Source organism: Hylaeus anthracinus, unplaced genomic scaffold, assembly GCF_026225885.1.
Source record: "Hylaeus anthracinus isolate JK02 unplaced genomic scaffold, UHH_iyHylAnth1.0_haploid 11994, whole genome shotgun sequence".
NCBI lineage: Eukaryota > Metazoa > Arthropoda > Insecta > Hymenoptera > Colletidae > Hylaeus > Hylaeus anthracinus.
The window spans coordinates 15,989,821-16,017,733 of NW_026534341.1; the positions used below are offsets into that span (position 1 = coordinate 15,989,821).

At 47.5% G+C, this 27,913-nt stretch overlaps 1 protein-coding gene and 1 long non-coding RNA gene across 2 annotated transcripts in view; one reads left to right on the forward strand and one right to left on the reverse strand.

Annotated features, from left to right (window-relative positions):
• Nucleotides 1-22,476, reverse strand: part of LOC128888866 (uncharacterized) — a 125,041-nt gene extending 102,565 nt beyond the window's left edge. Inside the window, exons 1-2 of the mRNA XM_054146031.1 lie at nucleotides 22,261-22,476; nucleotides 17,333-17,578 (exon numbers count right to left, since the gene is read on the reverse strand). Coding sequence (XP_054002006.1) covers nucleotides 17,333-17,578; nucleotides 22,261-22,476 — 462 coding nt within the window. The remainder of the gene's footprint in view (nucleotides 1-17,332; nucleotides 17,579-22,260) is intronic.
• On the forward strand, nucleotides 6,133-10,283 carry LOC128888673 (uncharacterized). The gene is made up of 2 exons (XR_008460304.1): nucleotides 6,133-6,690; nucleotides 6,916-10,283. It is a non-coding gene; the product is annotated as an uncharacterized LOC128888673 (long non-coding RNA).
• Nucleotides 22,477-27,913: the final 5,437 nt, after the last annotated feature.

Consider the following 27,913-nt stretch of genomic DNA (forward strand, 5'->3'; position numbering starts at 1 on the left):
CAACGTGATTGACGGTTTGTCGCAGCACCGTTTCACCCGGCCGATTTCTCGGAGGAAGTGTTTAGGTGGAGACTTGTATGAAGCCGAAACCAGGTTATGACACCTAGGAGTTCATCAAAGGGCACGAGTGTGAGCTATAAGTGTTCTCCGGTGACGGACGCCTGATTTCAACAGTGCGAATCCGATCGTAATTTCCGCGGAATCCTACTGTGACAACTTACCCGAAAACGCTCACCTCTCACCCGTTATCTTCAGCAAAAGACACAGACTCGCTCTCGTTGCATACCTTCGTGAATTTACTGCTTTTGACTACTACGTGGTCACGCCGGATTGGGCGTCGTTACAAATCACAATGCAGCAGTGCCACGGCTCGGTTTGTGCTCGTGACCCCTCGGTTTGAGTCGCGTATGCAACGAGAGTAAGTTACGCGGTTTGACTAAGTTACTTGATCGATTTGATCACTCGATTGGATATCGGTCTTCGCTGAAGGAATTGTACGTGCTGTCGCGGTCGCTTCCAAACGTAGAGTGGCAGTCCTAGTTCTCGCGTCGATCTTCCTCGATCGGATATCGGGGATCGATGCGCATGCGTGTCAGATGCCGCAACTATCCCGAATTCTCCTCTTCGCGAAGAAACGGAGGATTCAGGCCTTCCATGAGTGGGGATCGCCCCTTAATCGTCTATGTGGTTGTATGTAACCAGCACGGTTACAGGGGAGAGCCGCGAGCCGGCGACGAGAAGAGCGCGACGATCGATGTGTGATCGATTTTGGGAGGACATTAATTAACGGTTAACCCCGAGGCAAGGCGGAACACGAGCAATACGCGAGCGAGCCGCCCCTTTGTTTCCTAACTCGAGAGAGAGTTTTGCTTATTCCGCGCGAGTGTGTGTGGGTGCGCTTCCACGCCGTCCCCAGTAGAGGACATCAAGAAGACCTTGGATCTTACGACCTGCAAAATTCAGGTAGGGCCCACTGGTTGGGTTTTCCTTTGTGGCGTGCGAGGTGCGTGAGCGCGGATTGTGTGTAAGTGTCCGCGAACGTGCTTCGGAGCACCCTTTTCGTCCGCGACAGAACCATCACCGGAGGCGAAACCCGTTGGAGTTCCCTCCGTCCGTTTCGCGAATCCCCCGCGTGATCTTGCGCGGCTTGAGGACGCGCCGCGTTACGAAGGAAAGGGCCTCTTCGAAATGCAAGACCGTTAATTACCGACGATGTCTTCTTTTTCTTCTTGTATTTTCATTCTAGGGTGGACTATCTGTTTGCGAGGGCCTCGTAGAATAAGTCGCGCTGGCTTTCCAGACGGATGGCCCCTATGAGGATCTCCGTGACCGGTTCGTCCGATACCACCTACGTCAAAAGTTCGGATCTCACGCGACCATGTGGAACCCGTTAAGGGACGATGACCCCGTGTCCCACGAGTCTCTTACCGCCGTACTGGAGAAGAGCCCCCGATATTTAATGATTGTTGAGGACTACGAGGCATTATTGAGGAAAAAGCTCCCAGTACGACGGACCACGAGTCGGCCGGTCGAACCCCTCGCGGGACCACATCCGTCAAGCTTAGAGACCCCGCGAGGCTCCTTTGGGGCTCCCCTAGTTGGCTCCTCGCGAGGTTAGTCCGAAGCAGCTGCGTGATTACCCATCGGTCAAGCGGCAGGCCGGTGGAGGGACTGCGTGAGCTTTTTCGGCTCCCCGGCCCTGGAGGATCGCCAACTGCAGGCGACTCCGCGAATTCCGCTCGCGACCGCGGGAACGGGTCGTGGATATTCGTCGCGACTAGAATCCGATGAGAGGGAGGACAGCGACGCGTCGTCGTGGGCTCCTCCCGCTCCCGCGGTGGATTGACTATCCGCACCCCTCTCGTCGAGGCCGGTACCGACGCCGAGAAGACCAAGCGATCGCGCGATATGAAGCAACGAGACGCGGCGCAAGAGAGAGGAGATGTAACGGAGAAGGAACGCGCGAGCGCGACGCGCCGAGCTACTTCCCCCACTCTCCCGATGGCAGACGTCATCCGTCGACAGCATACACAGCCGTACGACGGAGATTGACGTCAGCGAGCCCGCGTCGTATGCGAGCGTAATCAAGAATGCGTCACCGCGGATGCTTGAAGTCGCGAACGCGAAATCGGAAACCGCGCTCAACCTCCAAAACCCTCGCGAGGCACCGACATGTAGTATTTAGTTGCGTTCAAATCCGCTTACGCGGAAGTCGCGTATCTTCATATTTTGAGTAGAATACCGGCTATACTAATGTGCTTGATGCTCGGGCCGTCGTCGCCTTCGGAGAACAACAACGGTGATTCCAACTGCCACCTCGAGTCCAACCCAATCCAGGAACATCCGACGTTCTATGAACGAACGGATGGGGCTTGCTTCCCGGGCCGAGGGAGTCTACGGCCGAAGCCTGAGATTCTCCCAAAGAGATCGATTTTTGTTGTCGCGTCATGTAAGCAAACACACGATCCGCTATCACCAAGTCCACCGGTATCGTTCCGACTATCACAGCGATCGCATCGGTCGATATTGTCCGATAGGCCTTGGTGACGCTAAGGAAGACCCTTCTCTGTGCTTTGGCCAGAGTAGATTCAGCCGCGACACCGATAAGGTCCGCCCAGCCCGCAGCAGCGTAAGTTACGATCAGAACATAGCTCTATGTCCGACTCCCTACTTCGATTTCGCAAGTCTAGCCAACGCATACAACGTTTGGGTAGTCTTGGAATTCAGATAACTAGCATGAGAATTAATCTTCATTCCAGAGTCGATATGAACTCCAAAATACCTTATGGTCGTCTTGTGAGTCACATTCCCCTCTCCAATCTTTACCACAGGGGGTCTTGCTCTATCCAGAGAACTTTTCAAGAGCACCATTTCGGTCTTTGCCGCCGATAGTTCTAATTTCTCTTTGGCGGACCAAGTGGAAATAGCATCGGCGACAATCTGCCCTTTACGCTGTAACTCCAATCTCGCATTGTCAGAGACAATAACGAGAAGGTCGTCCGCGTAGGCTATGGTTCGCAGAACCCGATGTTAGTAAGAGTTTGAAGGAACTCGTCGAAAACTAAGTTCCAACAACTCAGACCGAGAATGGATCCCTGTGAGCAACCCTTGGTGACGTTTTTCTGCATGATGCCATGTTTGGAAACCATAGTAACCAACCACACGACCAGCAAAGTAATCCACCATCAGGTTGTAAAGATTTTGAGGACACCCGCGACGTTTCAGCTTTCCGAGTATGCTTGGCCACCAAACATTATCGAAACCTCCGGAGATGTCGAAGCTGAGACCCAAGACATACTTTTCCTCACAGGCGGCGACCAACTCCCACAGCAGGACCAACGCATCTTCCGTCGATCTGCCAGGGCGGAAACCAAACTCTCTGTCGGAGCAGTATGTCGAATTTAGTAACAAATCTTTCAATCTTAAGATCATAAGGTTTTCAAGGACCTTCCCCAAGATTGAAAGTAGGCATATTGGCCTATACGATTTGACCTCCGTCCCTGGCTTGTCGGATCCTTTTAAGATAGTTCGTATGGACCCGATCTTCCAGTTAACGAAGAAAACTTCCTGGGACAGACACCAAACAGACACATATAGAGGCGAAGTAGACCGCTCTGGATGGAACCATAAGCGCGTTTAACTACCTCAACCTCCACCCGGCCCGGCCCAGGACACTTGCCTCGCTTTAGGCTCGAGATCGCGTCTCCAACCTCCCTTCTAGTGAAGACAGGGCAGTTCTCCGTCGAAGGACGAGTGACGGACTCGCGTCTGATATTTGCCTGCTCCGGGGTGTCCTCCTTAGACTAATCGTCCGGGATTAACACTGCAAGGAGCTGCGAAGCAGTGGAGTTCCAGTCTAGTGTATAGCCTTCTGGTGTTCGAATGTTAGAGACCGCAATCTCAACACGTAATTTCGTGGCGATCTTGTGAACAAGACTCCACGGCTTTTCGTTCCCCTGCTCGGTAACAAAGTTCTTCCAACTTTGAAACTTTGCAGCGGGCACTGCAGCGGAAGAGCCAATCCGCACACTTTGGTAATCGGAATGCTTTGCCGCTCTTCTTCCTGGGTCTCTTTTTCACTGGACCTCTGGAAAGCACGTCTCATACGATACACGTGCTTCTTCCTTCTAGTTAATTCAGATGTCCACCAAGGGACTGATTTTGAGTGTCACTGCTTGGGACGCATGGACGCATCGCACGCATCGAGGATCGATTTCTCGACCTCTTGTGCTAGGTGTTCGATAGCCCCTCGGTCCTTAGTACCGTGGGGGAGATACCGCATAGCAGATGACACCCGGGTCCGGGAGGAGGACAACCCGCAGCACCGCGTCATACGTAAGGTTCCACAGGAGCGGTTCGAGGACCGATCCCTGTGGAACCCCGCGGCGCGTCTCCCTCGTGTGCACAACCTGGTACCGGCCGGTAAATACCACCTCCCTGGCGCGGAGATAGTCCCAAACCACCTCCAGGAGATAGGGGGGGCACTTGGAAATAATCCAGCGCCACCGCTATCTCCCTCCAGGGCAGGGGGTTGAAGGCGCTGGATATATCCAACGACACCGCGATCAACACCCGGCCCCGAACGACAGACCTTTCCCGGAGGAGACGTAGACGCTCCAACGCGTCCATCGTTGAGCGCCTCCTCCGGAATCCGTACTGGCTGTCGCTGAGGTCGGGACCACCGCGCGACAGGTGCTCGAGGAGGCGGGCAGCTATGATTCTTTCAAAAAGCTTGCCCGCCTCGTCAAGCAGATACTGCGGGTTTTCCCCCTTTCTGGTGGAGAACCAGGCACGCTTTCTTCCACACACTGGGGAAGGTCCCCCGGCGCAGGTTAGCGTCCAAGACGCTCCTGTAAGCTGGGCTGAGGACACTCAAGGCCAGAGACAACACGTCAACGTGAACTCCATCTGGGCCAGGTGCTTTCTTGCCCTTAGCCCGGAGTCCCCGTATGACCTTGGACAACTCCACCTCCGTGATCCGGAATTCGTCCGACCACTGAATGGTCAGACTCGGGGTGCGTCCCAACCCTCATTTGCAACGTGTCCTGGATCCACACAACCCCCTCTTCTGCCCCGCGCTCCCTGGCCAGAGGCCAGGCGGAGCTGATAATCACAGCCCTCAGCAAATCCTCGCCTAGTTGCTTCAGCGTGCATCTTGGCGCTGAAGGGATGCCACGTCGGAGGGGGGTGTCCGCTGGCGGGTCCGAGACCACTGCCACGTCCATAAGGACATAGCAGTGGTCCGACAAAGTTTCACAATCCCAGACCCGCCAGTTGGACACACAGCGAGAGGCGGCGGCTGACGCAAACGATACGTTCACGATGGACCAGCCGTTCCACCTCACGCACGTTGGTACGGAGCCCCGGTTTAATAACCGGAGCTCCATCCCCTCCGCCCAATCCTGTAACGCTCCGCCTCGGGAGCTGGTCCCCGGGTTACACCACGCGGTGGACCTCGCATTGAGGTCCCCGAGAACCAGCACCGGACCGGCCATGTAGGGGACTAACATAGCCCCCAGCCGGTCCAAAAACCTCTCGAGTTCGGCAGCACTACAATTGGGTGAATTGTAGCATCCAGGGAGTAGGAACCTTCCCCATTTCACCAAAACCATCCCCCTGCCCCGTTCGACCACAATGCAGGGGGGAACAGTCGCCGAGTGGCGATGTCGGCGATCCAATGTGGCTGGTCGGGGACTCGGTAGGGCTCTGTGGCTACCGCTAGGCCCACCGGCCACTCCGCCAGGCAGTGGACCATGAGGTCCTGCGCCCGGCAGCAGTGATTCGGGTTGGCCTACAATATCCCGAGGGAAGCCCTGTGCGCCATTTATAGGCTGTCACAGGACCTCTCACAGACGGCTGCGCGGGTGGGGGGAGGGAAACCACCTCTCCCGATGCCACAGCCTCCACCTCCATCGCAGCTGACACAGAGGGGGTACAGGGGAGTGTACCGTCCCCTCCGCCTCCCCGAGCTGCCGTAGAGGGTGGCGCTACACCTGCCACCCCCCTACGGCCCTTCTTTTTTTTTAGGGGCGGGGAGCACGCCATGCACGGCGTGCTCCCCGCCCCAACTCCGCGTAGACTGCGCAGTGTGGGGTCCCCCGGCACCGTACAGTAGGATTGCGCACGGTCGCATTGGACACCGATGTTTTGGAAGCGGCACATTGCGCACAGGAAGAATTTGACACAGGTCGAATTGCGACAAGTAGAATTGGACACAAGTAGATTGCGTACAAGCAGAGTATCACAGAGTAAATTTGGACACAGTAATGATTGCACACACTATTAATTGGACACAAAGCTACCTACTCGCGCGTGTTTCCCATCTCATACCTTAATCTTTTAATGCCGTGCGTGTTTCGTCTGAGATGTTTGAATCTTTTATAATTTACTGTTAGTGACGATTCTCATAAAGAGCCTGACGAACGTGTTGACATTAATTATCCTTGCAGAATATTTAATTTCTAAGATGATTTGTCGAAAATTTATTAAAGGGGTTCTACATTATTAGATTTGCAAATTATAGTCAAGTGGTGTTCGATATTTCGTAAATTCATGAAATAAGTAAATGACATTTATGCAAGGACCTGTAACGATAAGTATGTAAGACTGTTCGATGAAATTTCTCGCAGGAGTTTGTTGTTGATTTTGTGTGCTTAACCTTATTTGAGTTGACAGGAAGTAGAAATTCAGGTATGTAAGTATTTTTTGTCTATAAAACAATAGATTTAATATGGATGAACCTGATACTTTGTGGTTTCATTAATTTATCTTTTACAGGTAGTTTAATCAATGTCGAGTAGTGATCTAAAATATTTGATGGTTATATAATAGGCAGACATTGTTTTGTGGAAATTGTGAAAATTGATTGGTATGTTAATTGTTGATCATGTATAAGTAATGTGTTTTATACTATAGATATTAACTGTTGTGGGTTGACCAAATTGAATCACATATATGACATGGAAATACAGCAATGTTAAATCAAAACGAACTGTTTGCATCCTCTCTTCTGTGTATTTAACCATATTTGGATTGGCAGGAAGCTGAGGATCCAAGAAGAAATTTAGATAAGTATCTTTTGCTTATAAAACAATAGATTTAACAAGAATTAACATGATACTTTGTGGTGTTTTTAACTTATACTTTACAGGTAGTTTAATCAATGTCGAGCAGTGATTTATAATACGTGAAAGTTATGGACAGACAACTTGGTTGATATGTGCATTGGTGTGAGTTGGTGGTGAGTTGAGAAATATTACGTTTTCTAAGTTTATTATAATATAGATAAACTGCTCGCTTACATACGTACTTCATAATTCCAGACATTATGTTTTCTTTTACTATTTAGTTGCTAAATCCAAAGTGAAACATACAATATTGGTAATAATTGAATTTTTCTAGTAATATATTTATTAAACAAATTCTTAAATGCTAACTTATATTATACAATATGTGGTATTATAAATATTATTATATGTAATATGAATACATAAAACTATTCAACGGGTAAGATTTTAGGTAAATCTAAAGAAAAATTGCTTTTATATGAACCATATATTACCATTTGTAACAAACAATTTGTATATACAATAACCATTAATTTTTATTAACTAAAGCTACCACTTATATTATATCACTATTAAATATTCCGCTTCAACCGAACAACTGGATATATCGTAGTTTCATAGTATGCAACTCTTGAACCTGAAATGAAAGTAGAATAATTAAAAAGAGTTTAGATTAAAAGAAATTGTATTCATTGAATTGTATTGTAGATTAAAGTAAGCTTACATGTATATGTATGTCAAGGGGCAGATTTCAGGACACCAACTTTTCCTTTGATATAATTACTTAGATTTGTAATTTCTTGACTTAGATTTCTTAAGAATTTTTGAAATTTTGAAAAAAAGTTACTATTTCTTAGAGATACAATTGATTATATATAGAAGGGCAGTTATCAGGACAGGTCAATTATTGCATGCAAAAGACAAAATAAATTGTTTCCGGAAGTTGATTACTTAGTAATATGAAATTTTTTAATAATTTGACAGTTTATTCGATATTATCAAATTCTCCTATTTCTATAAAAGTTACAACTATGTCTATACAATTTCATCATTCTTTGTAATAAATGTATTTATTCATTGGGCGGTGTTCAATTTTTGTGTAACGCATTAATAAAAACATAGTATTTAAGATTTATTTCTTCTGAGACATTAAAAAACATTTAAATTCAGTTTAACTAATAGATATAAAAGCATTCGCGTACAGAAAATGAAATAAATCTGTTTACGAAGTAAAAAACTTATTTGATTGAGGGTAGTAAATTTTTTGCAATAACCTGTTCTATATACCACAATTGTTTCTTCATTGAGCACAAATATTTTGTCTATTGTACGCTTTATTCTAGTTGTTTTGTTCTAATTGTCTTTATTTTATTGCTTGCTTTGCATTGATATTTTGTAGAACCTTCAACTGCTTCTGTAAACCATTGATTAGTCACTGTTCTGATATATTATGATTTATAAAGTATGATGGCATTACATTCTTTTTAAGGTCTATAAATTGCAAGACAAATGTATGTAATTCAATGATCTTCTTGTATGGATAATTTCTTAACTGTATCTGTTCAATTTATTGACTTCATAAATTTATTGCTGTAATTTTCCTATCGATGTCTAGACAAACGCTGAAAATAAAGAAAAAAGTATCATAATGTTATATATTGAAACATTGTATTTTATTTACAACTTTAATTTGAAATAAAGTATTTATTATTTCTTTTATCTTAAACATATTTCCAGATTAATCCTGCGAGAACGTAAGTGCAACTCTTTATTCAATATTTTTGCTATTTGTCCAAGTATTTCATTGAATACTATACATTTCCCCTATGTTCTGTAATACTAGTTGCGTTGCAACCATAGAATTACCATTAAAACATATATAATTACATAGAAGAATATAACTACTGCATAATTAGAACTACAAGAGTAAGTATTCTTCAAGTAGATACATTATTAGATATCGTGAGACTTTTCAATATATAGAATAAACTAAAGTGGAAACTACCATTTGTATTGAAGAAACCTAACACCATTTGATGCATGTAATAACTACAGAATCACATTAAATGCTAGCTATTAATATAGATTAAAGTGTAAAACTGCTTTTTCTTGTAATTCACCATTTGACTCTGGCTGATCGTCAACAACATATCACAGGACTCAAGTAATGGGAACTTTAAATATTAAGTCCCACTGAAAAAAGTTCTGTGTCTTGTTCATTGAATTGGTTTACTATCTTTTTAATCTTCCTTGATGAATCAAAAATTTTCTCCTTGGTTATTATCCAATTTCCACCTTATGTACACAGATACTTACATCCAAATTAATATTTACAAATGAAATCACAAGCGCATACAATCATAATTTTCATACACACTTTATATACAGATCACTTAATTCTAAATTAAAGGGAGCGCTATGTATGTATCATATCACGTTGCACTGTTAAAATTTATTATGCTTCTAATGCATACGTACACATATTACAAGGAACATTACTGTGTCTTGTGCATTACTTCTAGCAATATCTGGACGAATTTTCTTCCACTGTCTTAATAACTGGCATCCAAGTGTTTCTTATTTGGACAAAATGAATATTTATTACCTTAAATTTGTATTATGAAATGCACACTTAAACACTGTTTTTGTATATTTTTTTCCACAACGACACGAAAAATTTTTCATCACTTATTCTTCTATGTAAAAACACGTTATATTCCCACTCACAACAATTGCATAAAAAACCACATACAAATTAAATTCAGATCCAAATTTAATAAATTCTAAGTCATATTTAATCACACATTTTCCGATACAATATCAGCACACGTAGCCTTCGAAAAGCAATGATTATTAAATTTACGGCGTTAAAATGTTACGAATTCAAAGAGTACAAGTTCAACCGACACAGCGTCCAAAGTGAACATTTATCTAAATTTATATTATGAAATGCACACTCAGACTCCATTTTTATATATTTTTTTCTGCAACAGCACCGGCTCCCGTTCAAAAACTGGAAAGTATTGGCAATTTCCAGTAAAATAATAAGTCGATCGTACAAATGCATGGAGAAATAGTGTAATTATTAAATTTTGTTCATTTTTACTGGTTTATTGCGTCATCTGCATAACGCCTTACTTTTCGTCATGAGCAGTGTTTCGCCGAATAATTGAAAATAAAAAGGAATGTTATTGACAATATATTGTTAGGCTACACGTAATTAATATTATCTAATCTAATTGACAAAGAAATATAATGAATGACGTCCGGGAAGATTTTAGATTACAATTGCTTGTGACGGTATAAAGCTATAAATGGTAATTAAATCCATGGCATAAGTACATGACTTAACTACATGTCTTTGAATAGCTAATTTACTCATGGTAGAAGAAATTGTTTATTTATTTATTTAAATAATATATTTTTGAAAACATAATCTTTTTTTTAATTTACCATACTAAGTATTGTTTCTCATTCGTGAAAATTTATATGCTTAAACTACAGGCTTCAATTATGGATACATGTTTTTGGAAATTTTGATTTTCACCATATAACAATAATTATATTAATTGGGAAATTCCTTCTTCCGCGGTTCCTTTATCATTTTCGTTTCTTATAAAGTATGCAAGATTTTAATTTGAAATTTTACGCACGTCTCTAGTATTATCTTAGTATGATGTATAAATTTGTATAGAAAGATTTATAGAAAAATATAAATGTTACAGCCCGCTGATCGTGACGCTGCAATGAACACATTCGCCACTGGTTGACTTGATTTCTACCGTTCAAATAAACTGAAGTAAATAAATCAATTAGCGTTTTATTCGATATGAATGACGTTATCCTCTAGCGAAAAAAAAAATGAAAACTTAATTTTCGAGAGTAGTAAAGGTATGCGGGTTCTAAGCCATGGGGCTGCGAGGGGGGAGGGGGCACGAATGGTGGGGGGTTGGTAATTATTACCTACGGTCGTTAAGGTAGAGGGGGGACCGGGGCGGGTTCTGCTGGCCTGGAAGCAGGCCCGGATGGTCCTTATCCCGAAAAAGGGAAAGCCCGCGGATTCGCCCTCCGCGTATCGGCCGATCAGCCTTCTCGACGAGGCGGGCAAGCTCTTCGAGCGTGTGCTCGCTGCCCGCCTGTCGAGGAGCCTGTCCGACGGGAGTATGCAGTTGGCAGGCTGCCAATACGGTTTCCGCGAGGGCCGGTCGACGCTTGATGCGATCGAGCACGTCCATGCCCTCGCGGACCGGGCGGTCTCCCGGGGTAGGGTGGCGTTGGCGATTAGTCTCGACATCGCCAACGCATTTAACACCCTGCCCTGGGGCACGATCCGGGAGGTGCTCCGAGAACACGGAGTGCCTCCATATCTACGGGTCGTGTTAGCCGACTACCTGTCGGACAGGTGGATCGAGTACCCTGGCAGAGGCAGGGTGCCGATACGTCGGAGGGTCAGCCGAGGCGTGCCCCAGGGGTCCGTTTTAGGACCCCTGTTATGGAACTTGGGGTACGACTCGGTGTTGTGCGGGCTCCTCCCACCCGGTGTCTTTGTGGTCTGCTACGCAGATCCAGGCTCTAGGGCTTCGGATCTCGCCGCAAAAGACGGACGAAGTCATGTTTCATGAGCTACCTCTGATGCGGCGGGTCCCCCAGACCTGGATCCGCGTGGGTAATGCGGCTGTCCGGGTCGGAGGCCGGATGAAGTATCTGGGCCTCGACCTGGACAACCGGTGGCGCTGGGAGGGGCATTTCGACCGCCTGGTCCCCCGAATTGAGGCGGTGACGACCCAGTTGGGTCGTCTCCTGCCCAATCTCGGGGGACCGGAAGAGAGGGTCCGCCGCCTCTACCTGGGGGTCGTGCGATCCATGGTCCTATACCGGTCACCCGTATGGGCGCGCGACCTGGTGGCCTGCCGTCGTGGACGGCACCTGCTGCGCCGCGTGCAGCGGCATATGTCCATCAGGATCGCGCGCGGGCATCGCACGATCTCCCACGAGGGCGGTCGTCCTAGCGAGGTTCGTCCCCTTTGATTTCCAGGCGGAGGCACACGCCGACGTGTATCAGCGTGTGCAAGATCTCCGCCGGAACCGGGGCGATCCACAGGACGAGGCGGTCGAAGCCTACCGGCGCCAAAGGTGGCAGCTGGCCCGCGAGAAGTGGCGGCGCCAGCTCCTGGAGCGTGGCGCCGCCCGAAAGAGGACGGTAGCGGCGGTCCTGCCGAGCTTCGATGCTTGGCTGGACCGCCGACACGGGCGACTCACCTACCGGCTCACGCAGGTGCTCACCGGACATGGTTGTTTCGGTGAGTACCTGCACAAGGTGGGGGCGGAGGGGTCGCCCGCGTGCCACCAGTGCGGCGCGGAGCTGGACTCCGCGCAGCACTTACTCCACCTTATCGTGAGAGAGGCGGGCACTCCGCCTAGCTATTGGAGGGCACCTCTCGCTCCCGGCCGTCGTTTCGGCCATGGTCGAGAGCGAGAGGTCCTGGAACGCGGTGTCCTTCTGCGAGACTACTGTCTCGCGGAAGGAGGATGACGAGCGGGATCGGGAGCGCACCGATCTAGTTCGCATAGAGAGGTGGAGGTTGAGGCGGGCCAGGCGACGACGGCTAGCTGCCGCCCCTGCCGCAGGGGGGACTGGTCCCCCCCCCGTAAACCCTCACCTCCTCCTGGCAGTCTGTCGCGTAGGGCGGCCCTGCACACGTAGCCGGCGAGCCCAAGCTTTGGGCTCGCCGACTGTCAGCAGGGCCGCGGGGCGGGGGGGGGGGGGGGGAGGTTCGTCACCCGACGCCCCCCCACTCCTTTGGCCCCATTGCGGCATATTTCCCTGTGGGTCGGGGAACAGAATACGCCCACAATAATCCCTGCTTGTCGTAAGAGGCGACTAAAAGGGACAGGCGAGACCAGGCTGTGGCACCCGCGGTCAGGTGGGGAGGTATTCACTCCCCACCGGAGATGGCACTTCTCCCTTCGTTGGGGGGAGAGGCGCGTGGGGGGGGGGGGGGGCCACCGGTAGCGTTCGTAAGAGATCCCGGTGACCCTCCCCAATGCGCCGTGGCCGGCCACTGTGAGGTTTTAGTGGGTATTCCCCTTGATATCAAATTAAGGGGCGAGTCCCACACTGCTCCCTCCTTATGAGGGAGCATACGTAAACGCATTTCCTCACGCAAAAAAAAAAAGTTTAGGAGTTCGGGTTGAGTACACAATGACTAAATCGTATGGTTAAAATGTAACATGCGTCGTTAATAAAGCCTCGCAACTAGTTAATTTAATAGAATAATAACTCGAGCGGTAATATATTATGTTGTGGGATCGTTACACTGGCTAGGATTGGTGATTTCAAAGTAAAGGTTTGATGATTGATCTTACAGACTTTTAAGTTTACACAAAGAGTATATATTCAAAATAACTATACTAATTACAAGTGTCTAGTGTCGTGTTGTCGCGGTTAGTGTATGAAGTTAAAATTACCTAAATCTTGCGCGGTGTTGACGCACTGGCGATGCGGGGGTCGAGAGTACTTTTATGGTCGTAATAGATTTTAAAACCGTCTTCGCAGATCTATATGGTAACGATGATCGAAAGGAACTGAAGCCCGATCTCACTAGAATATTACTCTACAGACGATCAATGTGTCTCTAACGAGTAACCCTTTCGTACTAGCCCCCGAGCAACGGAAATCGTGGGTTTATATACCCCTAAATGTTGGTAGGGAACAATGATTTCCATATTAGAAAATGTGACGGTTATGATTTTCGTTGCTCTGAGGTCGGCAGCTGTGTGCCCTGGGAAAAGGGTAGATTAGAAAGTATCCCACTCAACGCGAGTCAATGATGATATTAAGAGGATGCAGCTGCAGGATATACTCCAGTGAGACCGAGCTCCAAATTCCAGCAGGATAGATAAAATAAGATTAATGAACGCGAGCTTCTAAAAACGGAGAGTTTCTATATACGTAACAGGTTTGTCCCCGTCTTAATGCAAAGTGCTCCATTTATAGTTTTTTTATTTCATTTTTTATTTACTGCTGTTTATACATATATATTTATCATTTTTTCATATTTTTATAATAAAAAGAAATAGCTTGGATATATGTGTCTTTCTTTCTTTCTAGCGCATTTCCTCCCATATCATATTCGCATCCGGTGTAATGTTTCCTCCGCACGTTCTCCAGTATTCTCATCATCAAAAGAATGATGTCACCTCTACCGTTTCTTTAATATCTAGTCCTTGAAAAATTGTATCGCGCAAATAAAATAGAATTGCTGCCGGATTGTAATTTGCAAACATTGCGTTTTTGGATCTTCTGCTCGAGACCATCGTCGCGAAACGTGGGAGATTCCCACGTCACAAAGAGGTGAACTCTCCGCGGAGAACGAGACCGACCAAGATCGAGAGCACCACCAGGGTAACTCAGGGTTATGACTAATTTGCGTATCTGAAGAGCAATAGCGTTGGGCTAACGACGCCAACACCGAGCGATGCGGCTTAGAGGCTACCGATCCCGTCCAACCCGGCGCCGGCTCCACGGACTGGCCAGACGAAGCTCAAATGGACAGGGGCTGGAGGTTCTTGGTAACAGCCCCTGGACTCCGCTACGACCTTCAGGGGCAGGAGGCCGTTTAGGATAGCGAAGTCAGCCAGGTTCTCGAGTGCACCGAGACCCGGCCCGCTCCAGATTCTTCGAGGAATGCCAGCACCGACACGCCACCAAAGTCGCCGAGGGACGAAACTGGACAACCGCCCATGACGAGCGCGCCGATAACGCGATTTGAATTTGGCCGCCATAAGGTGAGGCTGGGGGGAAGCGCGTGAGCCAACGCGTGCTTCCTCTTTTACCTCACGCTCATGGATAGGATATCGTGAATTGGTCGGGTTGCCTGGTGGCTGCCGAGCACCCTGTCGGGCGAAATAGCATTGTTAGCGGGAAATCGTCTTTGCGTAGGATATCGAGCGAATTAACGAACATCTAGTCGCGAATCTATTGTAACGCGCACGTGTTTGAATCGCTGCCGGTTAACGTTCTCGTCGAAAAGGTCGAGCCCACCGCGACCGCGTCAAGACTGTCCGAATATCGTTTCCAAACTCGCTTTTTTGCGAATCGTGACGGAACTTGGGCTATCGTAAACGAAATCCGGACGTATTTTCGAAACGTAGTTCTCGTGTCGGTTACCGGTCGTCCCGGTGACCTTAGACGCTACGACAGCTCGGCAGTGTACACCGTATTCTGTAACATCTTTCGTGTACAATATATTCTATATTATTTTAAACGAGTGCTGTGTTAATCCACCCCGTCTCGCCGTGAAGACGGCTTTCTCAGACTTCCTTTCCTCGCCGACGATCCACGCCCCTCTCCGCGATCCGGATCGCTAGCCGTGGTAAAATTTCGCGACGTTCGGCTTCTCACGCCGGTATCTCCTGATACCTGGCGCTCGGGTTTTCCCGTAAAGGCGTGGGAAGTCAGAAAACTCTCACTTTGCACGCTTCCCGACGCGGATCGTGGACCGTGTCGGGAAATCACGTTGCAAAAATTGGCGCCCAACGTTTCCAGGGCTTTTGGGCGTGCGAGGGAAGTAAATCACAGGGAAGTGCGGATTGACGAGTGCTCTTTGAAAATTTTTGAATTGTGCTTTCTTTTCACGATTTCGGTTAACGTTTCGAACGAGTAATGGCGTAATTACTCACAGCGGTCATTCGCTTGTGTTGTGGTGTGCCAGTGTAGTGCCGTGTTTACGTTTCGCGCAGCGGTTAAAGCGACGAAATTCGTTACGGTCGGATAACGGGTGAGTCAGAAATAAAGCTCATCACCGCGAAGGATATCGATCTACGGGATTAGAATTTCGAATTTCAGTTAACGGTTAACAATTTCGCACGAATGTCGGCGGAGGACGTTGCGTGGGTGAGCAGGTTAGAACGCGCGGAAATACTAAAGGAATTACTGCAACGCGGGTTATCGATTCGGGGCACGGATCCAACGTTAAGAAATCGGCTATTACAAAACCTTCGTTTCGAGCGCGAGGAGGCTTCGGGGCCCGGTACACCGTCGTCAGACATGGCCGAAAACATGAACCGCGGGGTAGAACAGAATTTACTTACCAAACGTTGAACAATTGAGTCTTCTTCTTCTTTTTTACCGATCTCTGATAATTACCTATGATAATTACCTCATCTTTTCTAATCTTACGTGTTGCACGGGTAAAAAGGCATGAGTGCGAGGAAGAAAATGCTTGGGCGCGAGAGAGAGAGAGAGGGAACCCGGGGGACCCGAAAAAACACCCCACTCCTGCGCCCCAAGAGGACGGTTTCCCCCACCCTTATGCGTTTATTTCGTTACATGTAAAATTTGCGTTTTTCTTTCTTACCGACCAGTGGTGTCCCCACTCTACGTTTTTTTTTTTTTTTTTTACGTGACGAAATGCGTTAACGCACGCCCCTCATAAGGAGGGGGTAGTGTGGGACTCGCTCCTTGATTTGATATCAAGGGGAATACCCACTAAAACCTCACGGTGGCCGGCCACGGAGCATTGGGGAGGAGCATCGGGATCTCTTACGAACGCTACCGATGCCCCCCCGCGCCTCTCCCCCTCCCCAACGAAAGGAGGAGTGCCATCTCCGGTGGGGAGTGAATACCTCCCCACCTGACCGCGGGTGCCACAGGCCGCGGTCTCGCCTGTCCCTTTTAGTCGCCTCTTACGACAAGCAGGGATTACTGTGGGCGTATTCTGTTCCCCGACCCACAGGGAAATATACCGCTATGGGGCCAGCAGCCCCCCGCGGCGCAAGCACCAGGCATGTTCCAAAGGAGTGGGTGGAGGCGGGCGTCGGGTGAAGACCCCCCCCCCCCCCCCGCCCCGCGCCCCGGCGGGCGGCCGGCGGCCCCAAAGCTGGCGCTCCCCGGCTACGTGTGCGGGGCCCCCCCCCGCGGCAGACGCGCGGGGGGGGGGGGGGGTTTTGGGGGGGGGGGGGTGGGACCAGTCCCCCCTGCGGCAGGGGCGGCAGCTAGCTGCCGTCGCTTGGCCCGCCTCAACCTCCTCCTCTCTATGCGAGCGGGATCGGTGCGCTCCCGATCCCGCTCGTCATCCTCCTTCTCGACCACCTCTCGGCACCTCTCGCTCTCGACCATGGCCGAAACGACGGCCGGGAGCGAGAGATGCCCTCCAATAGCTAGGCGGAGTGCCCGCCTCTCTCACGATAAGGTGGAGTAAGTGCTGCGCGGAGTCCAGCTCCGCGCCGCACTGGTGGCACGTGGGCGACCCCTCCGCCCCCACCTTGTGCAGGTACTCACCGAAACAACCATGTCCGGTGAGCACCTGCGTGAGCCGGTAGGTGAGTCGCCCGTGTCGGCGGTCCAGCCAAGCATCGAAGCTCGGCAGGACCGCCGCTACCGTCCTCTTTCGGGCGGCGCCGCTCTCCAGGAGCTGGCCTCCGACACTTTTCGCGGGCCAGCTGCCACCTATAGCACCGGTAGGCTTCGACCGCCTCGTCCTGTGGTTCGCCCCGGTACCGGCGGAGATCTTGCACACGCCGATACACGTCGGCGTGTGCCTCCGCCAGGAAATCAAAGGGGACGACCCTCGCTAGGACGGCCGCCGCCTCGTGGGAGATCGTGCGATACCCGCGCGCGATCCTGATGGATATATGCCGCTGCACGCGGCGCAGCAGGTGCCGTCCACGACGGCAGGCCACCAGGTCGCGCGCCTATACGGGTGACCCGTATAGGGCCATGGATCGCACGACCCCCAGGTAGAGGCGGCGGACCCTCTCTTCCGGCCCCCCGAGATTGGGCAGGAGACGACCCAACAGGGTCGTCACCGCCTCAATTCGGGGGACCAGGCGGTCGAAGTGCCCCTACCAGCGCCACCGGTTGTCCAGGTCGAGGCCCAGGTCTGGGGGGCCCGCCGCGTCAGAGGTAGCCCATGAAACATGACTACCTTCGTCTTTTGCGGCGAAATCCAAAGCCCTAGAGCCTGGACCCTCGCGACCACGATCGCGGCCGCTAGTTCCGCCAGCCTGTAGACCCTGGTCCCATCCCGACCCACCGCGATGATCAATGTGTCGTCTGCGTAGCAGACCACAAAGACACCGGGTGGGAGGAGCCCGCGCAACATCGAGTCTTACCCCAAGTTCCATAACAGGGGTCCTAAAACGGACCCCTGGGGCACGCCTTGGCTGATCCTCCGACGTATCGGCACCCCGCCTCTGCCAGGGTACTCGATCCATCTGTCCGACAGGTAGTCGGATAACAGGACCCGTAGATATGGAGACACTCCGTGTTCTCGGAGCGCCTCTCGGAGCGCCTCCCGGATCGTGCCCCAGGGCAGGGTGTTAAATGCGTTGGGTAACTAATCGCCAACGCCACTCCACCCCGAGTGACCGCCCGGCCTGCGAGGGCATGGACGTGGTCGATCACATCAAGCGTCGACCGGCCCTCGCGGATCCGTATTGGCAGCCAGCCAACTGCATACTCCCGTCGGACAGGCCCCTCGACAGGCGGGCAGCGAGCACACGCTCGAAGAGCTTGCCCGCCTCGTCGAGGAGGCTGATCGGCCGATACGCGGAGGGCGAATCCGTGGGCTTTCCCTTTTTCGGGATAAGGACCATCCGGGCCTGCTTCTAGGCCAGCGGACCCGCCCCGACTCTAGGCAGCCGTCGAACAGCCGCCTGAGCCGGGGACCCAGGATGCGCAGCGCCAAAGCGAGCGCCCGCCCAAGGATGCCGTCGGGCCCTGGTGCCGTATTCCTGGTCACCATTCGCCCGACGGCCATCCCGAGCTCCCCCTCGGCGACCCCCAGGCCGGCGGACCAGTTACTGGCCTCCGCTGGTAGGCGCGGCCGCGGGCCCTCCTCTGGATCTACCGGAAAGAGGGTATCGACGACACGCTCCAGAAACCCGAACTCCTAAATTTAACCTATCCTGCGGTTACCCTTTACTGGGAGATACCGATTCCCAGGAGCTATTTGACTTCGCACCAGAGTCGCTGCACTTTTCCAACAACCTCACAGTTCGAACCTTACCCTACGGTTACCTTTCACTGGGAGATACCAATTCCCAGTAGCTACCTGACTTCGCGTCAGAGGCGTCTGCACTATCTACTCTATCCTCAAATCTTCGGCTCCATTGATACATACTAATTAATCGTATCGGTCCAATTCTCGAATCCACCCCACTCGCAGGGCTCACACGCGCGTCGCTATCGCCCTGGCTCGTAACAAACTCGTTGATATAATATAAAATATGACAAAAATACAAATAAAAATAAAAATATAAATAAAAAAAAAATAAAAAAAATACAAGTAAAATAAAAAACTATACGATATCAACGGGTTGCCCCCGTCTTAATGCAAAGTGGTCCATCGGCGTAACTATGAAGTGACGCGCGATGCAGACGAGGCACCGCGCCGCAGGTGCACACGTATATAGTTGCTGTCTGCATCGCGCGCAATTCCTGAAGTTATGGAACCGCAGTCTCGGGATTGTCAAATGAGCCTCGGATCGTGGGTGGAACACGCTTTCCTGAAGCGAGAGCTCCAGCCAACATTGGGCGCATATCCGGCGGCGGAAGGGGTCGTTCGCCTCCGGGACGACGAACGCCGCTCGGACCTCCCGGAGGTACCTCAAATTAAGCAGATATCGGTATGTTTCAGGGTGCTCCTCCGGGAGCACCCCATCGAAATCAAACTCCTCAATATTATCCGGAACCTCGTTAAATAGACGCGGGGTGTTAATTGGCATTTCTATAAGAAAAAAGAAACGATATTTTTTAATATTTCTTTTCACGCACGCATGCACGTATGTTCAGGAATATCCATTTCACTGTCGAGTTCGTGGCGTTATCAATATGACACATTTGCTGGTGAAATGCTATATCTACATATTAATAATCTAGCATTTTAAAAAAATTTCTGTAACACTTTCACACATCGATAACACCAGGAACTGGTCACTACTGTATATGTATTTTTCACTTACTTTCGTTTTATAAATACGGCACTTCACGAATAACTTTCAAGCAATTGTCTTAACCACTGTCGGACTGCGAATACCTTTGAAAACGTTACAGCGAAAGATCCAATCCAGCGAGAAACAAAAACTGTTGAGTAGGCATCAACATTTGTCGGGAGACTGACAAACATTACACCGGATGAGAATATGATGTGGGGTAAATGCGCTAGAAAGAAAGACTCATATATCCAAACTATTTTTTATTGATAACAAAAAATACATATATTTTTTATTTCTGGTATTTCAACCACCAGTTGTATAATTTAAATACATTTTATAAAGCGCAATTTGTTACATGGTTTATGCATCGCATGGTATTAGTAACATCAAAAGTTTTCAAACACGCGATATCTTTGTAATCAGCATCCAATAATGTTCTCAATAGTTACATTCAAATTTCTATCAAGTAGATTTTTCAACCAGTCACGGTTTTGGCTTCCCGTGACACATGCGATAGGCCATGCATCGTCGTCGTCGACTATTGCCGTTGTAATCAATCGTTTCGCCATACTGTATGGAACGAAACCATCTTCCCACGATAGTCCATGATGATTTGCCGCCACCCAAGAAGCACGAGATTCATCGGCTACCGATAGTGAATTTCATGGATACGGGCTTTTGAAAATGTAATGGGTGAGAACGGTTCCTTTTCTCAACACCGCCACTTTCTTTACAATAAACCTGGTTCTGTCGGTGAACCCTTGTATGTCAACAAACCATCGTGACGATATCTTTGAAACTACGCCACAATGCGAGGTGTTCATCTCTTACATATTACAAATATTGCTGATGCTGCAGTTTATGTGATTTTGCGCACAACGTTGGACAATGGACAGTATTCGATGACGCGATCATGCAAAATAAGTCAGTACGCGGTAATATTTGCTGGCACGTTTTCTTTGCAATCAAATTCTATTCGCACGTCTACGGTGGCGCTCTTGATTGATTCGTTCTGTCGCGAGCAATCGATGACTACAAACGGCCCATGCAACAAAAAGTTGTCCGTATTGCAAAGCGTTTCGTAACAGTCGTATCCGTAATAAGCTTTACGAAAACGTGCATATATATCAAAAAGAATAGCATATCTGTTTCTATCAAAATCAAGATTCAAGTCATCGTATGGATAAAAGTCATAGTTTAGATAAAGTTTCACGTTGGTCAATTTACATGCATCGAAATTGCTCGCATCTTCCGACATGATATTCTTTCGACCAGTCTGCAGTGCAAAAATGACGTATCGCGGTTTCTCCAGCTGAGTCGCAGTTTTAACGGCCCACGAATGTTTTGTCGTACTTTGCAACAAAGGGTACTCGTACAGGTCCCACGAACGAAAACTCATGCTTAGGTATTGCCCGCTTTCCAAAATTCGCAACAACGATAGTTTATTCGTATCATTCAGTATGACGTGAGGCATTCGCCACTGTATCTTTAATAATTCGACCACCTGTTCCAGCGTGGAATTTCCAACGATGCAATTATTATCACTGCACGCACGTATAAGAATGAGTTCGTGACGAGCGTTGATTACTATACGCCTGTAATCTTCGCAAAAACCCAACAGCATGTTGAGCGGTACACAAAAGTTAAAGTAACCTATCGGTATGTTTGACTGTGTGATCCATCCAGCATTCCGTAAAATTAGCGATTTGTCAAATGTTAGGGAAACAAAATTTTTGATGGTGCTTGTTATTCCAACGTTTCTGTTGCGACCAATCTCCACACCATTGAGTTCAAATCGAATTTCATCAAACATAAAGGCGACACAATTGTTTTCGAGGTGTGCTTCTACCCCTTCCTTTGGTTTCTTTACTTTGAATCTTCCTTCCACGTATAGAAAGCTCTCACATGGTAACGTGTATAAATCCTGCTGTTGTATAGGTATTATGTGTTGGCGTATGGGTTGTATGTGTGAGTCTCAATCTTGGCGATGCTGTCGTCAAAGATCGGTTCGCCTCCAATATTTAAGATATTAGCCATTTTGTACAACGAAACCCAACGATTTCAGAAATTCAGCATTCGATGCAGTCAGCTTCGCAGATGATCGAATTGTCTTTTCGCCCAATGGTTTTAGACAGCCAATATTCGATACAGTAAGTTTCGCAGGCGATCGAATTGTTTTCTCTTTGTTTTCACGTATCGTCTGCTCCGCTTCATTCAATACAAGCATCTCCCACTACGGCCGTTGTCTCCGTACATGCAGTCGAACGGTGATCTGCTCTCCTCGAAAATCTAACAATTGACTGTCTTGATCCACGACGCGAATCGTCAAATCCGAAATGCTTCGTGCAGTGATCGAAAGGTAAATGATCTGTGTTGGTCTTTCCGATATGTTATATCCAGGTGGAACGGTAGGCGAATACTCGTGTATCGTGTGCACGCTCTTGTTATTGCTGTAAGCACCAGCCGTCATGTTGCATTTAATGCGAATAATATTTACGTTCATTATATTGATTGGCGCATCCGATTCGTCGTAAACCCCAGCAACGAGCCGGAATCCAATCCTTCAGGAATAATGATTTGCTTATCATCGTTATCGTAGTAAAATTTATTATTCGACAAATTTACATTCGGTATGGTGTAATAAGTCTCAAAGTCCGTAAGACCGAGCTCGTAATCACCATCGCTCAGATCGATGGACGGAAAATAGCTTACTGCAAGAATGCTACTTTGGCCGGTGAGCGTTAACGTCAGCGAAATGTTTAAACGAATACTGGAGTTAAAGTGTGCAATGACTGCCCTTAAATTGTTTGTCGACCGTCTGCAGAAACTGCAAACATAGCTGTCCGCAATTGCTCTGATTATAGCGCTAATAAGCCCTGTGATTATACTTGATTACGCTATTCTTGAAATACTGTATCAGTTCCCTCGGCGGTTGAAGATTGCCAAAACTATCGAAATATATGGTGCGAGTTCCCCGTTCTGCGTACGCAACCCAATGAGTACCAGGTCCCTCGAAAGTATCCAAATTTACGATTCCGCTCTCGTTCCTGTGTATCCCATCTGTTGGTAAAGTATTGCGCATAAAAATACCCCTGAAATATGGAATAGGCATACGCTTTGCCACATGCTGTAGTTGTACGTTGGTGGTTACACCTTCGGGCATTTTAATTTTGACGTTTTTTTTTTTCTCTTCGGAACTCCTCGTCTGCGTTTGTACGGCGCGAGGTGTATTCCGCGACCTTCCATAGCACGATTATGCCGTTACATTTCCTCCAGCTGTTTTCGCGCAGATTTGGCGTCGTTCACGGCCTTATCCACGCCAGCAGCACCACCGGTTAACGCTCCTATTGCTGATAAGGCGGGAAGGAGAAACGGGAGGATACCGCCATGCTTTGCTATCGGTAGAGCTCGCTTCCCCTTGTTCTTCTTACTATGACACTTTTTCTTCTTGAGCCCCATTCCAAGCTTCGTCTTAGCTTTGTGCGTACGTTGATTTGGACGATTGTAATGCAAGAGACACCTACGATAAAACTGGACTTCAGGATCAGCTCTTATATGTTTCGGCAGTTTATCCCACGCGTAATGAATGTCGCTAGCGAACCGATTCAAAAGTACTATCTTTGGCACGTATTCCAATTGCTCCACAGTGAAGTCGAACAGTGTATCACCATCGATCAGTATGAAAGCCATTTCTACACTGGCTGATACGTCTGGGTCATGCTAGTATAAATACCCCTCAACATCGACACATACGTTTTCTTTCATTTTTTACCACAGCTACGATGCGGTTCGTGCGCCAATCACCTGCGATTAGAGTGACTAATGTAAACAAAAAGGCACAGTCTGAGAAAGAGGTACGCAAACATGGAAATATGCTACCGACCTCTATACGTGGTATTATCTGCGGCCTGTCGAATTGCGGCAAAACGAACGTGTTGATTAGTTTGTTAGAAAGTCCGCACGGTGTTCGCTTCGAAAACGTATACGTGTACTCGAAATCATTGCAACAACCGAAATGTTGATATCTAGAAAATATAATCTCGTCGATAGACGTAATTGGTTATTTTACATTTTCGAATAACAGCGACGTCGTTCCACCGAGCGAGGCACTTCCGAATTCGGTTTTTATCTTTGACGACGTGGCATGCGATAAGCAAAACACGGTAAGAGAATACTTTGCAATGGGTAGGTACTCGGACGTTGACTGTTTCTATCTTTGTCAGACATATGCGAAGATACCGAAACATCTGATACGCTACAACGGGAACCTGCTGATCATTTTCAAACAAGTTGGTATAAATCTGAAGCACGTATACAACGATCATGTAAACACTGACATGTCTTTTGAGAATTTCTGCAAATTGTGTACCGCTTGCTGGCAAGAAAAATATGGATTTGTAGTGATTGACAAAAACAGTGCTTTATGGAATGGTCGCTATAGAAAAGGATTTAATGACTTTGCAATATCGTAACACGTCCAGTTATGTCCGATACGTTGAGAATGCAGTGTTCCAACATGAGCAGTAACAGCGTTAAAGATCGTGAGAGGATAGCGAAACAGATTGCAACAACGAGCGATTTGATTCGCAGAAAGTATCGTGAATTGAAAACTGGTAAAATTGACGAAGAGATTGCGTTGGAAAAACACTTTAAGCCTGTTATTGAACCACTGAAGACAATTGTCAGCAACACGTTAAGAAATTATGATCTACACAATAACACAGATATCGGAAGCGAACCATTATCCATTCCGAATATCAAGGAATCGGATAAAATACAATCAAATTTGTGGTTAAATTTCTCGAAACCGCCAAATATAAAAAAATCAAAATTAAGCAGTTTACCCGATATGACTGATAGCCTCTACACCGATTAAGACAGTACCAACAACAACAACAACAACAACAACAACAACAACAACAACAATAACAACAACAACAACAACAACAACAACAAAACGCTTATAAACGAAGATGTTTTTGAAAGTCCAAACAGCTATTTCTCGACATCTGTTCAAAGCCAATTGCAAACGCCGGAAGGCGAAGAAACGGTACGTAATCATCTAGGTCCACTGAGTCAAAAATACATCGCACCTGTATTACGTGGCGACGTAGACGTTGGTATGGATTACGTGTACGGTGTTTATCTCACCAATGATGGACTGATGCTCGGTAACAAATATGTTGACGTGGACAATGCGGATAACATAATTATCGATGGTATACGATATTCGGGGACACCCGGCCTTTATGAACTGATATTCAAGAAAACTCCAGATAACGACATTTACACTGAGGCTGATGAACGCAAATACAGGGACATACTGCTGACAACGAGTGCGCATAAGCACAAGCACAATTCGTATGGTCAAACATTAGCCAACAGAGGATACAAGAATAATCATGTAATCAAGCCTTTATTGCAAGATAAAAAAGTTGGAAATGGCATACCGTGTTTCATGAGATTAACCAAAAATAACATTGATTACGAACGATCTCAAAGAACTCGTAGATCGGTTTCGATTGCTCGAGGCTTCGCGTCAAGCCGGTCACAATGCTCACGACAATGAGATGCTATCGATTATCGAGGAACTTCGCGAGGCAGAATTCATTATAAATTAAGCTGCACCTTGGCGATACAGTCAATCGTCATTAAAATGTCAATCAACAAGTTTGGATCATACTATCACTGGAATGGAGTAGTCAGAAATTATGTACGCGACAACGCTCTTTGTGTTGTTGGCACCAGTTATGACGCAAAGTCGTGCAGGATTCGACGGATAGCACCGCTTGTAGAGGATGGCGATGCTATCAACAAGCTGTACTTGCACGAAAACATGGCAGTTATAAAAAGTCGACAAGACGTATTCGACAAAAAGATGATTATGTTTTAAAATTTCGTTCAGAGCTCGAAAGATGAGCTGAATAAATTAGAGAGGGATATTACCGAATTCCGAAATCTAATGCAGACGCATCAATAGCTGGACGTTGAGACTATTAACCGACCGACATACCGGTCAACAGACCGGTCAACCGACTGACATACTGGTCAACAAACCGGTTAACCGACCGACATGCCGGTCAACAGACCGACATACCGGTCAACCGACCGACATACCAGTCAACAGACCGGTCAACCGACCGACCGATCGACCGACCAACCGTTGCGTTGAGCACCAATTTGATGTTTGATAAGACGTGTACATCAAGTCTTTGTGTCAGTGTTGAGTCATAAGTAGTATAGCTAGGCCAGCTCTAAGCCATAGGGCTCCGAGAGGGGAGCGTGGGAGGGGGGAACCGAGGCCGGGGGGGAGGGGGAGCGGGCACGAGTGGTGGGGGAACCGAGACCGGGGGGGGAGGGGGAGCGGGAACGAGTGGTGTGGGTCGGTAATTATTACCTACGGTGGGTAAGGTAGGATGCAATTATTACCTACGGTCGTTAAGGTAGAGGGGGGACACCACCGGTCGGTCATTATCAGAGATCTGTAAAGAAGAAAAACGCAAATTTTACATGTAACGAAATAAGCGCGTAAGGGAGGGGGAAACCATCCTCTTTGTCTTCGCGGGAGGTAAGCGCGCACGCCGTAAGGGAGGGGAACCGTCCCCTTCGCGCGCAGGAGTAAGGGGGTCGGCGTTGCGGCCCTCGCGGGTTCCCTCTCTCTCGCGCCCGAGTATTTTCTTCTTCGCACTCATGCCCCGTGCAACATATAATATTACATTATAATCTTTGACGCAGCCATCGGTAGGAACGTCTCGCGACGATGGCATCGAGCAGAAGATCCAAAAACGCAAAGTTTGCACATTACAATCCGGCAGCAAATCTTTTATTTGCGCGATACAATTTTTCAAGGACTAGATATTAAAGAAACGGTAGAGGTGACATCATTCTTTTGATGATAAGAATACTGGAAAACATGCGAAGGAAACTTTACACTGGATGAGAATATGATATGGGAGGAAATGTGCTAGAAAGAAAGAAAGACACATATATTCAAGCTATATCTTTTTTATTGATAACTGTATTCCAGCATTACATCTAAACCTAATGCTAACAATTCAGAGTCAATCAATGAATGACGCTCAAAATTTTCATGTTCAACAATTGCCTTTGCATAATCCTTAATTTCAGCATTTTGTATTATTTCTATAAACTTGTTGTACATAGATTCTACCAGGTACAAGTTTTCAGACAGCCAACTGTACATGTGATCGATACAATATTCGAAAGCGAACAACTTTTGTACGGTTTTTTCACTCATGAACATAGAGATGGTAGAATTTGAGAGGTTTGCGAGTTTTACGTCGTTTAGTTGTCGGAGTTTAACTGTTACATCATTAATGCTTATCGGCTCGCTCGAGGTTCCTGGTGTATCAGCAAAAATCTGCAGAAAGTTATGCCTCTTTCGTAGGAGATCTTTCCACGTATCCATAGAAAATTTAATTTCGTTTCCACGAGAGTCTCCTATAGCCAACTCTACGTCGCATGAACCACCGATTGGAACCCGGATGTCGAGATACTTGTAGAATGTATCCGTCAGGGGATATCTCCTCCCCAGTATGCGCACCACGCGTGTTGCTCTACGTTCCGAATGAACATTATCGCTATCACTGACAAGAGAAACAAAAAGTTATAAAGGATATTGAATTTTGACTGCACATTTTGCAATATATTGTCAAAGAACTTACTGTGTGCGCGATTTCTTTGTTAACGGTTGGTTGAACTCCTTGTTCGGAAGATTCTCTCGCGTTGCTCGAGCGATTTCAGCATTGAACCACATCGCTGATGTTTCAATACGAGGCGATAGAACGATGTTGCGAACAATGATTGAAAAAAAGCGTTTAGACATTTTTGTATAACACCCCCCACTCTTTGTCAGATGGACAAAAAAGAAAAAAATGCTGAAACAG